General features: G+C 36.6%; 1 protein-coding gene across 2 annotated transcripts in view; it reads right to left on the bottom strand.

The window, feature by feature from the left end:
- AP4E1 (adaptor related protein complex 4 subunit epsilon 1) overlaps positions 1-12,585 on the bottom strand; it is a 61,153-nt gene that overhangs the window by 9,359 nt on the left and 39,209 nt on the right. The window contains exons 17-20 of one of the 2 annotated variants that reach the window (XR_009355573.1): positions 8,956-9,079; positions 4,320-4,578; positions 271-828; positions 2-105 (exon numbers count right to left, since the gene is read on the bottom strand). Coding sequence is in view for 1 of the 2 variants with exons in the window: in XM_059181538.1 (XP_059037521.1) it covers positions 271-828; positions 4,320-4,578; positions 8,956-9,079 (941 nt within the window). In the remaining variant the exon portion in view is untranslated. The remainder of the gene's footprint in view (position 1; positions 106-270; positions 829-4,319; positions 4,579-8,955; positions 9,080-12,585) is intronic. The other variant, XM_059181538.1, reaches the window with a different exon arrangement.

Below are 12,585 nucleotides of genomic sequence, written 5' to 3'. Positions count from 1 at the left end.
CCTTTTTAACTACTGTGCTCTATTGATACTTGCTTATCTTTATGGCCTTCCCCAATGCAGGCGGAAAATCTTTATGTTTCCTTGTCTCTTTTGAATAATTTATCCCTACTCAAAATAATAAAGAAAAAAACCTGTCACACCTTTGGGGTTTTATACTAAAGAGAAAAGGATATGGAAGAAATTTATAAACCATCAGAAGATCAAACATTAGAAACACTAAGTAAGCATTGTCCATTTAAGGCAGAAATAAGGAACCATTCATTGTCTTACCTTGAAATTTTCTGCTGGAGCAATTTCTAAGTTAGCACTTTTCAATTCCAAACCACTCTTATTAGAAACTGACCAGACCATGATTAAACAATCATCTTTCCAAATTTTGTAAGAAGACACTGATATGGTTTCATTATGACAGACCTCCACAAGATCTGAATGCACGTGTTCAGAAGTTTCTTCCAGCAAAGAAGCAGCTAAAGAGGTTTCATTAGCAACTGAGGGTGCAGTGGACTGAGAAGGGTGAAAACCTTCCATATTATTATCAGTGAACAAAGAGGGTGAAGAAGAGAGCTTGCAATTGGAGAGTTTCTCAACTGAGGGCAGTTCTGTGAGTGACTCAGAATCCAAAAGCTCAGAGTTGAGAGAAAATTTACTTAATTCTTTGTCTCCTCTATCCTGCAAAGTATCCAAATAATAATCATCTTCGTAAGTTGCTTCTGACGAAGAACCAAAGTAAGAACAGGTCATATGAGCACTGGTTGTTTCTCCACTTTTGGATTCCTTGACTTTTGATTTCCTTCTGAATTTGTGAGATACGGTATCTGCTTTTCCTAGCTGTAAAAATAAAACATAATAATTCCACCAGTGATGAATTTTAAACATTTTTCTGTAATTTCAAATGAGCATCACTTTACTAACTTAAGATTCTATCTGTAATGCATAGATTAACAAAAGAATCAGAGATGAATAAAATGTTAAGCCCTAAAATTCTGACAGCTACCTCATTTTGAACTATTAGCTAAGTCTTATTTCTCATAAAAACATAAAATTAAAAAAAGAAAGTCAAAAAGTCATTTGTGAACAATTCTGAAAATTTGCTCAGTTTTGGAATGCTAGAGTAGAGAACTGCAAAAATTAAAAACAGTGAGGGGCACCTGGGTGGCTCAGTTCGTTGGGCATCTGACTCTTGATTTTGGCTCAGGTCATAATCTCAGGGTCATGGGATTGAGCCCCGCATTCACTCTGTGCTGAGCACAGAGTCTGTTTGAGATTCTCTCCCACTCTCAGTATCCCTCAACTACTTGCATGCACTCTCTCTAAAAAAATAAAAATAGGGCACCTGGGTGGCTCAGTCAATTAAGGCTTCAGGTCATGATCCCAGGGTCCTGAGATCAAGCCCCACATCAGTCTCCCTGCTTAGTGGGGAGCCTGTTTCTCCCTCTCCCTTACCTACCACTACCCCACTTGTGCTCTCTCTGTCAAATAAATAAATAAAATCTTTTAAAAAGATAAGAAAAGTAAAAATAAAAAGCAATAACATTTAAAAAATAAAATAAAAACAGTGAGATACCTAGCCATTTTTTGGGTTTCCAGAGTTGTTCTGTAGAAGAGAAGATACCTTAAAATACAGGAATGGCTCAAACTCTGGTTTGGCAGTCTATAATAACCATGATTTCATGGCCCCACAAGTCAATAAACAGAAAAGAAAAACTGATTTTATCTTAAGAACTAACTGGCAGTAGCTGACACACACAGCAGGCAAGAACTCTATCAGTGACTAGTGATGTTTCCTCCAGACTCAGAAAATGGGAATGGCAAATCTGCCTTCCTTGAACCAGGACTCCTGGGAAATGGTCTGCAAATCTACATTAAGAGTGGAGTGATGGGGGCGCCTTGGTGGCTCAGTGGGTTGAAGTGTCCGCCTTCGGCTCAGGTCATGTTCCCAGGGTCCTGGGATTGAGCCCTATCATGGGCTCTCTGCTCAGCAGGTGGCCTGCCTCCCCGCCTCTCTCCGCCTGTCTCTATGCCTACTTGTGACCTCTGCCTGCCAAATAAATAAATAAAATCTTTAAAAAAAAAAAAAAAAGAGTGGAGTGATGGCTCACAGTTCACTCTTACCCTCCAAAGTCCTATCTAGAATCAGTGTAGCAGACTGGCACTACTCTAAATCCACATCTCCAGCCTTCTTGTGGCCGTGGGGCCATCATTCACAAGATTCTAGTTAACCAGAATTCTAGTTCCTCTTCCATACCCTCTCACCCACTCAAGTCCCAATACTTCTTCCAACTTTCAGCAGATAAGTTTGTCTCCTATCTTTTGATTCGGAAGTCATCAAACAAGAACTAAAATTTTATTCACACAAAAATGAAAAGGAGTGGGTGGGTAAAGGACTTCCACTTTCAAGTAGCTGTGGGACTTGAATTAGAATGTTCAGTGTTGCTCCTCAAGTCACTAATGCTCTGAGTGTTTTCATTTGTTTTTTGTTTTCTCTTTTCCATGTTTCATTTCAGGTAGTTTCAAATACTTTGTCTTCAAGATTTTCTTCTTCTGTACTGTCTGATCTGCTGCTATCAGAAGCTCCAAAAGCCATAAGACACTAGAGTGACATATTTGTTAAAATGTTTAAAGAAAAGGAACAGTCAACCTAGACTTCAGAGAAAATAACTTTCAAAAATGAAGATAAAAAAGAACAGAAAACCAAGAAACAGACTCTTAACTATTGAGAACAATCTGAGGGTTACCAGAAGGAAGGGGCATGGGGGGTTAAGTTAAATAGATAATGGGGATTAAGGAGGGCACTTGTAGTCATGAGCACCAAATGTTCTATTAAATCACTAAATTCTACACCTGAAACTAATATTACACTGCAGGTTAACTTACTAGAATTTAAATAAAAACTTAAAAAACTAAAAATGAAAATAAAGTGAAGGCAAAGATGGGGGGGGAGTCTTGATCCTTACAGAGAATTACATAAAAAATTAACCCAAAAAGGATCTAGTATACCTTAAATGAAAAAACATCCTAATTATATTTCTAATACTGAGCTCACAGCAAAAAAAAAAAAAAAAGGCTGGATCATTTGTCACACTGAATGTTCTCTTGAGAAAGACTTTAACTGAAAGCTTTGCACTTTGTTGAGAGCTTCAACAGTAGCCATGGGATTCACAGATGAGGGCTCCATAAGCCTAGGTGCACTGTGACCACTGAGAACCTCCCCAATGGTGCCAGGGGATGCACAGGTACCCTTACCACAGTCAGCTAGAACACCGTAAAGACCCAAAATAAGTCACCTTGTGGCTGAAATCCAAATGCTGAGACAGCATTCAATACATTACTTATTAATACATCTAGATTGAATTTTTTTTCCTTAGTAGGGAATATCAAGTCTATAGTTGATCAAGTCTATCAACTAGAAAAGAAAGAGAAAACAGGCAAAGAGTATAGGGATAGACGGAAAATTCCACCAAGAGAGAAGGAAGATGAAAGAACTGGAATGATGTAAAACTCAAGAAAATGTGGCTCTAACCACAATTCTGTACCAGGTAGGTCCATCAGTCCACCAAACGGAAAATTACATGGAATTCTGAGATGCTCAAAAATAGCACCTGCCCTTCACTCTGATATTTCATTCTTTTACTATGATAATAATATATCAGCATAAAAAGTTTTTTGATCATAATGCCTGAGTATAATTTTCATTTTGTGTAATTCCTTTCAGTCTCAATACACTTTTATCTTCTTAGCAGTTATAAACAAAGTATAAATAAAACTTTATATTCTGCCTTTTTGCTTAATATATTACATGTACTTGTTATTTTACAATACAGTATTTATCATTTTTAATGGCTAAGTAATATTCTGAGCTATTATAATTTATGAATCCATTCTCCTATTAGACATCTAAACTGATTTCTATTTTTTGCTATTAAAAATGCGATTTTGAGAAGTACTTTTTCCACAGACATATCAATATTGTTGAACTACTGTTATTGCCAATACTTTCATCAAGCCCCCTTCCCACTGAGAACTGTGAAGTTCCCACTGAGAACTCCCACAGGAGTAATACCTGTGGTCATATGGGTAACTCTGTTTGGACCCCGACCCTTGCCCCAGCTGACTGGACTACAGAAAATACCTGACTCAAGCTAAACTAATTAGAATTTCTCTTTCAGGAATATAAAAAGTATGTCATTGGTGGCTCTGGAGCTGGGAAAGCCATTTCCCACCATGTGTATGAGAGCCAAGAACTTTTGCTGAGCCAGTTGTTTTGTATAAAACAAAAAGTTTAGTTTCAGATTCCCAGAGGAATATAATGGACTACTTACCAAATTGATTGTACTTTCTGATCCTAGCCCAACAAATAATGAAGATGCCAGCAGCTGCTTTTCTTTCTCCTCCTTAGATTGGGTATGGACTTGACACTGATCCTTTTTTGTTATATTTTGGTCTACATTCTCCATTATTATACTCTCTTGAGGAACAGGCGGAGCTTCAGTTTCATCCCCAGTTTTGCCTTCCTTCTTGGGAAGATAACCCTCTTTACCCCATAATTTCTTTATACCTTCCAGCTTCAAGCTATTTGTCCTAAGAAGAGTAAGAATGAAATCAAAACAACTTAAATAACTGCTGAAGAGTTACTTTCTCAAGGCATTTTTTAAAACACATCATTGCAAAAAAAAAAAAAAAACAAAAAAAAAAACACATCATTGCCATGGTCTTTTAAAAACAGCTTTCACAGGTCCCCGGGGTGGCTCAGTCGGTTAGGCAACGACTCTTGATTTCAGCTCAAGTCATAGTCTGGGGGTTGTGAGATTAAGCCTTGCATCAAGCTCTGCACTGGGGATGGAGCCTGCTTGGGATTCTCTCCCTCTGCCTCTGCCCCCACCCCCTGCTCACACTCTCTCTCTCACTCCTCTCTCTCTGTCAAATAAATAAATACATAAATAGATAAACACATACATACATACATAATACATACAGCTTTCATATTCTATATGTCAGGAAGTAAAACCTAGATTTTATTTTAGTTTCAGCCAATGTCCCCTCACCCCCCAGCTAAAGGATTGAAGGCAAAAGAACTCTAGACTTAGTTAAAAATTTTAGATCACTTAATTTTCAATTTACAGCTTGAATAAGTTATCCAAAAACAGAACTACTATAAATTAGTTCCTTTCTTCCACTGACTTTTCAAAAATACCTCTAATGCTGATGAGTTAAAGATCAGAAATGACTTTTAAGTTTCTTAGCTATAATCACCCAATGAAGGAATAGACATTATATAATAAAATCCTGTTGAAAGCAAAATTAAAAAATCATTCAAACCCATTCTTAATCCATCCAACAAGTTTTCTTAATGTGAACACTAGCTACATTTTTAACTATTATAACTGTACTTTTATTAAAATGAAATGAGATCTGAGCTATAAAAGAAAAAATTAAGAGTTCTGGCATGAAGTTTATGTTTCTTTATGCTTGAGTTGAAGAATTATAAGTAGTGATTAGAATTTGGACTCACCTACTGTTGTGTCAAAAGTTACAGCTATGAATAATCCCAAGTGCAGACTGAAACAGCCAAAGATTACCTTTATTGTTTACATATAAGAACTATGTGTTCATTGCACTTGGCTCATTTAAGCATCCCTGTCACAGTCCAAAACAGCATTGTAAAATTTGTACCACAAGATAGATCATAAAATGAATCTAACAGAAAAACTCAGAAATATCTGTACTGGTTATTAGTCCCTTCCAGTTTGTTGGAATCATGATCAATTTGGTTTTCTATACTATGCCAGAAACAAAGACAGGTGGTTATACCTCATACTGAGTCAAGAACTAATGCTATTAAATACAAATTAGCTGAAAGACAATCTGAATGTTAATAAAGAATGCCTAGAGGGAATCTGTCTAATCCTCCTCATTGGATTTTACTGCTGGAATGTTCCTTTAAAAATATCTTGATTTCTCCTTTTCTTTCACGTACCAAAAGAGCCTTCTAAAAAAGTTTTTATTAGAAAAAGCAAAACCTGTGAGAAGAAAAGCAGTTTTCTTGCATGAGCAGATCAAAAGTGGTTACAGGAACCACTAAGATGAACCCCAGCATCTCTAGGATGCTCAACAGCAGAAACTCAAAGGGATTCATAAATGCCCACAGTATTTCTATAACCCTATATATTTATACATTATATATATTCTATATAAAGCATATATATTTTTATATATAATATATATTATATATAAATACAAATATAATATATATATTATATATATTTATAAAAACATATCTTTAATTAAGAAGAAAAAGGGGAAACTCCCCAAGTTTTATTAGTAAATTATTTAAATATCAGTTAACAAAAAAAGTTAAGTGTGGTGGACCCTGGGATGCTCCATTCAGATGACCCTTCAATAAAGGACTTGTTGCCCCAGTCACTGGGAGTACAGCATGCTTTGGCATTGCCTGGCTGCAGAGTGACACATTGCCTGAGACCATATATGCCTCCCTGGGCAGCCCACACCCAGTGACTGAAGAACAGAAGTGTGGAGTCTGGCCACCCATGTGGACCCAACTCAGGACAACTCTGAAGGGTCACTCTAACTTCTGAGCTCCCCACAGGGTCAGCAGAGACTGCTGTTAGACTGCATTGCATCTTAACTCCTTCCTCTGCCCAAACCTGCTTCTTTCTCCTTCTTTCCACAGGTGGTGATCACAAGGGCACTCCTTTACATTCTGCATGCTAAATCCATCACGGAATGCACTTCCCAGGGAATCCAATCCACAACAACAGGCAAAATAGGAAAGGAGAGGAAAAATAAGCCTAAAAGGAGCTTCAAGATACTTTAAAGGTTTTTCTAGCATATTTCAACTGTATACATGCCTATTATCAATATAAATTCTCCATCATGGATTATGTATTGGCAGCCTAAAAAGCAGGAAAAGTAAGTAAGAACACAAAATATGTTTCTTTACAATATGAGACACACTGTAAAAGAATTTTTTTGAACATGAGTCATCTTTGCTTGGGTTTTGATAAATTTGTGAGTTTACATGGTGTACTTTCGTATTGTTTTTAATCACATCAATCAAACACAGATGTAAATTCTGGCCAAACTAACTTCAAAAGGTTAGGGATACACTTTAATTCAGCTCTAGGAATTCCCTTTTCAGATAGCCCCCAAAGACGGCCTAAGGTAAGAAATTCTAAATTGGGCTTGCTACTACTTTATTCTCAGCTTGCTAGAGATTGCAAAAGAGTGGTTGTCTGCTCTCTAAAGCTGATTTGCCTTGTCAATTACCACATAGGTTCCCAATTCTGAAATCATGTGTAAGCTGTGGTCCTCTTTGGAAATAAATTTTAAATTCATGCCTCATGTTCCATCTCATGGTAACATAGCATGTGTGTCAGCAGGTCTGCCAAATGTCATTTCTCTCAGAATAGTACATGTTTATGTATAGGATTTACAAGGATCAAGTAAATCAAATCCCCCAGATCTTAGTTCAGTACTAAACAAATAGATGCTGTCACCTGTTGTGCAGGTGAAAGAGACTAAGTTTCTTCCTTGGGTTTAGAGGGTTCCTGTCCTCTCCTTCCCTTGTCCCGGTGTTCTGTCTGGGGCATTTAATTGCTATCACCACTACATTCAAATGCTCACAAATTGTATGTGTTCCCCATACTTGGAATACCGAAATTAAATGTCTGGGAAAGAAAAGGGTGTCAACAGAGCAGTAAAAAAGCCTAAGAAAGAGAATTTCATTCAGCATATCATCTTATATTCCTCATAATCTACATAGATTAGAGTCAGTCTTCTGGTAAATAGTTCTTCCAACCATCATGCTAGAAGACTAACAAATGCAAAGATAAACATAAAATAAAGTGACTGACTCCATTATGAACATATGAGGACTCAATATTCAAATGTATCTTTCAAAGTTGCCACCTTTGAGATTTTATTACATTTATTCCAACAAAGCTGCCATTACTCAAAACATTTTTTAATAAGCACTGAATAATATATGGAATTGTTGAATCACTATACTGTATACCAGAAACTAGTGTAACACTGCATGTTAACCACACTGGAATTAAACTAAAATTGTTAAAAAGTTTTAACTCTTTTAAGAAGCTTCTTCACAAACAAGGAAGCCATTTTCATTACTTTATGTCACGTCAATAACCAAAGTTACCCAGAGTGGTCACTAATTTCATTTGATTAACTCAGCTTTTGGATACTGATAATGATGGCAATGACAATTAGTATTCATAGTAGCAGCTTCCATGTATCAACCACTTCCTATGCACTGGATTTTATTTGTATATATTACCTCACTTTTTTAACTTAAAAAAAATTTACTTATATTTCCTAAAATTTACTTATACTTCCAAAATCAAAATCTACCTAAAAAGATTGAAGATTTAGCTCCACATAAGACATTTAGACAAATATATCACCAATGTTCACAGTGGCAGGAAAGAAGCTCTGGAAGCATTTTGAGCAAAGTATGCAGCTGACTTAAATGAAGTCAGTCATCTTATTTTAGGTTCATCTTCCAATGAAATGGCTCTAAGATTTTGAGAAATGGAGAATGACATGCTGAATAATCACCTACGTATTCTTTAAAATAATCAACTAGGTATTCTTTAAAAAACCTACATGTGTACATGTGTGTGTATATATATAAATGTGTGTATAACACACATACAGAAACATACATACACATGCATACATACACACGATATGTAGTAATAACACACATATCATTATCATGTGTAAACTCTATGTACATTATGCTGTCTTGGAAGGAAGCAAGCTCTCTTACAAGTTCTCTTGTCCAACATCAACACCCTGAAAACAATAAATAGAAACCACTGAAACAAGAGCTGAAAGACTTAAGCTTTCAGGGACGCTTCTACTTTAAAGAAATTTAAATACTCTTATGTTCTCGATTTTAGTAAGAAAGGAACTTACTCCTTCAGCCCGGTCTCTGCACTATTCCCAGATATATCTGAACCAAGAGAAATGCCAGCAGGAGACTGTCGTCCAGTGAAGCCAGATGAAGAAAAGGAGAGTCCATATGGTTCAAAATTGAGAACTAGAATTTTAAAACAATAATTTTAAAACAAAAACAAGTTCATATTTAAAACAAAGCAAAAGTTAGAGGGGAAAGAAGAAATTAACAAAGTTACTATTCACTACTGAAAATAAAATAGCTTAAGGTCAGAATCCAATGACAATTTTTATTTATTTTCTTTTTCTTTTTCTTTTTTTTTTTTTTTAAAGATTTTATTTATTTATTTGACAGGGAGAGATTACAAATAGGCAGAGAGGCAGGCAGAGAGAGAGAGGAGGAAGCAGGCTCCCTGCTGAGCAGAGAGCCTGATGCGGGACTCGATCCCAGGACTCCGAGATCATGACCTGAGCCGAAGGCAGCGGCTTAACCCACTGAGCCACCCAGGCGTCCCTATTTTTCTTTTTGTAAGTAACCTCTATACCTAACATGGGCTCAAACCAGAACCTAGAGATGAAGAGTTGCCGGCTCCACCAACTGAGCCAGCCAGACACTCCTCCAATGACAATTTTTAAGCTGGAAGGGACTCTGGAGATGACCTAATCAAATAATTATAGTAATAATAAAAAAGTTATCATTCATTGGAAGTATTACAGTCTGTAAGCCATTATCTGATCAAACACAAACGGTACTTCACTTTTATCTTTTCATCTCCCTTAGGAGCTAAAGAAAGATGCAATTAGGAAAGATACCTGATAAACCAGGTCACTGAAAAGTTGCTGCTCCCAGACAAAAATGTTTAATGAGCTATGAATAAAGAGATAACCAAGATTTTGCTTAGCAAAATGATCTTAGGGACATTCCCATACTGAATGGACTAATGGAGCCCTCAGTGTGAAATTTCCCTTACTGAAAAGAGTAAGGGTTACTCAGGTTCAGATTCCTGTGAGTCTGTATACCCAAATGAATTCAATCAAGAACCATAAAAATTCATATTGTTATTGTGGTAGAGCAAAAGCCAATATCCATTCTCCTCTTTTAAGTAATAGAAACCTCACTTCTTAGCTAGGTACATGGCCCCCAGAAAAGAAATGACATTTCCAGACTCCTCTGCCATGAGCTCCAGCCAATAAAATTATGTACACATTCTGTGCACAAGTTCTGGAAGGAATCTTCCTAGATGAAAAAAAAATGCCTTTCTTCTCTCCCTTCCTCCTTTACATCCATGAAGCCATCATCAATCCTAGGCTGCCCACTTCTGGAATTTCTTTAACAGGAAAAAGTAGTTATCTCTGTCTTGTAAAAAGCCACATTTTGTTAATTTGTTTTCTAATATGCTATGTAGCTATACCTAAACCTAACTGGCATATTTTTATCTTTTTGAACTACCTGGATTATAATACAAAGGACCTTCTTAAATCATAAAAAGTGCTTTATAAAATATAAACGTGAACTTCCTGTTATCTTCATTTTACAAAGGAGAAACTGCGGCAGGATTTACCATGAACTTAACCAAAGATTACAAAAATAGGAAAAATGATAGAGCCAGATAAGAAATCAGATACCCTGGTTCTAGAGCTCCACTCTCAAGTATTCTATTATACTGTCTCTTCCAAAGGAAACAACACCTAATCTAAAGAGAACTAAATAAACTAGTTTAGGATAGAAAAAATAAATTCTATATCTAAAAGAATGATACAGAAGAGAAATCAATGTATAGTAGAAAAAAAAATGATAGGCTAATTAATAACCAGAAGAACAGAGTTCTTGATGTACATCAGGTATTAACTGGGTACATGAACTAGACCTTAACTTCTCTGTCTGTAAAGTGAAGGATTTGGGCTAAATCAGCAGTTTCCAAATGCTGATTTGATAACCAAGATCAAGCTGACTTTGTAGAATCTCCCACATACAGCCAAGCTTTCCAAGGTTCAGAAACAAAAGATACAGGAGTAAGGCTCAAAAATCTGTATCATTTTTTAAAAACTCCGTGATTCTGATTCATAATCATATTTCAAAATCACTTCTCTAAATAGACAATTATCATATCATTTCACTCATATGTGAAATATAAGGAATAGTGCAGAGGACCACAGGGGAAGGGAAGGAAAACTGAATGGGAAGGAGTCAGAAAGGGAAACAAACCACAAGACTCGGGGCTCCAGGAACCATCCTGAGGGATACAGAAGGGAGCAGGGGGTGGGGTGATGAGTACTAAGGAGGGCACGTGTGCTGATGAGCACTGGGTGTTATACACAACTAATGAATCACTGAATACTACATCAAACACTACTGATGTACTCTATGTTGGCTAACTGAACATAATTTTTAAAAAAAGAAATCAACTCTCTAAATCCTTACAAGGTCCTTTTCAACTAGAAAATCCTCCCATTTTAAGCTTTTCAATCATGTAGTTTAACTTCCTATCCCATTTTGACCTCTTTTTAATAGCATCCGTAACTATTATCAAGCCTCTGCATTAACAAAATAGCAGTGAAGAGCTCAAGAAATGTTTCCTACGCATGAGTAAAAACAATTTAAGCCAAAGCTCAAGTAAAGATTGAGCAAAAAGAATTCAAAATCAGAGGTAGAGTTTAAGAGTGGGGAAGAAAAAATAAAACTAGACACAGAAGGGGACAACATCTGGAGATAGTCAGGTAAAATTCCTAACCTGAGACAACAGAATTAAGCACTGTCATTTACGGAAAGCCTGGAAAGGCTGGAGGCTGAGAACGAACTTCAAGCCACATTATTTTCATTCTTCAGTAAAAACTTACCAAGATCATTACAGAGGTGAATGACTAGAAGAGCATAAGATTTTTTTTTTTTTTAAGATTTTATTTCTTTATTTGACAGAGAGAAATCACAAGTAGATGGAGAGGCAGGCAGAGAGAGAGAGGGAGGAGGAAGCAGGCTCCCCGCTGAGCAGAGAGCCCGATGCGGGACTCGATCCCAGGACCCTGAGATCATGACCTGAGCCGAAGGCAGCGGCTTAACCCACTGAGCCACCCAGGCGCCCAAGCATAAGATTTTTTTAAAAGTTAACTAGACATGTAAGAGTTCATGTGCATGTGGGGAGCAAGAAGAAAATAACAGTATGCAAAAAGAGTCAGAAGAAGGAAGTAGATGGCTGAATTGCAACTTATACTTTTTTGATGTCATTTTAAGATCAACCAGTTAGTTGTACTCATATGCCTACCACAGAGCCTGGAAAGTACTCAACAAAATCATTAGATGATGAAAGTGGAGATGAAGAGCTTTCAGCACTCACCTTCTCACTATTACCATTCTGAACTCCTACAAAGATAATATTCAGCAATCTCTCTTTATTAATATGCATACTTCCCATCCACCATCCAAACATCTGAATAATCTCCTTTTTACCAAAATCATGACAGACATCTTTGCCTGACAGGCTACATTTCTGAAATGTAAAGTTATTCTTTCTTTTCTTAGCTGTTTCTAACTTCACTGATCAGACATTTTGTTCGAGGAAGCATTCTTAAACAGTTTATATAAGGCTCCTCAGAAAGAAAATGAAACTCATTAGTCCATGGTAACCGGATTTGTTTTTTCAAACTTTTCTATAG

This window comes from Mustela lutreola, chromosome 7 (genome assembly GCF_030435805.1).
Source record: "Mustela lutreola isolate mMusLut2 chromosome 7, mMusLut2.pri, whole genome shotgun sequence".
Classification (NCBI taxonomy): Eukaryota; Metazoa; Chordata; class Mammalia; order Carnivora; family Mustelidae; genus Mustela; species Mustela lutreola.
Note: the sequence above shows the minus strand (reverse complement) of the source record. Positions and strands in the feature narration are given on the sequence as shown.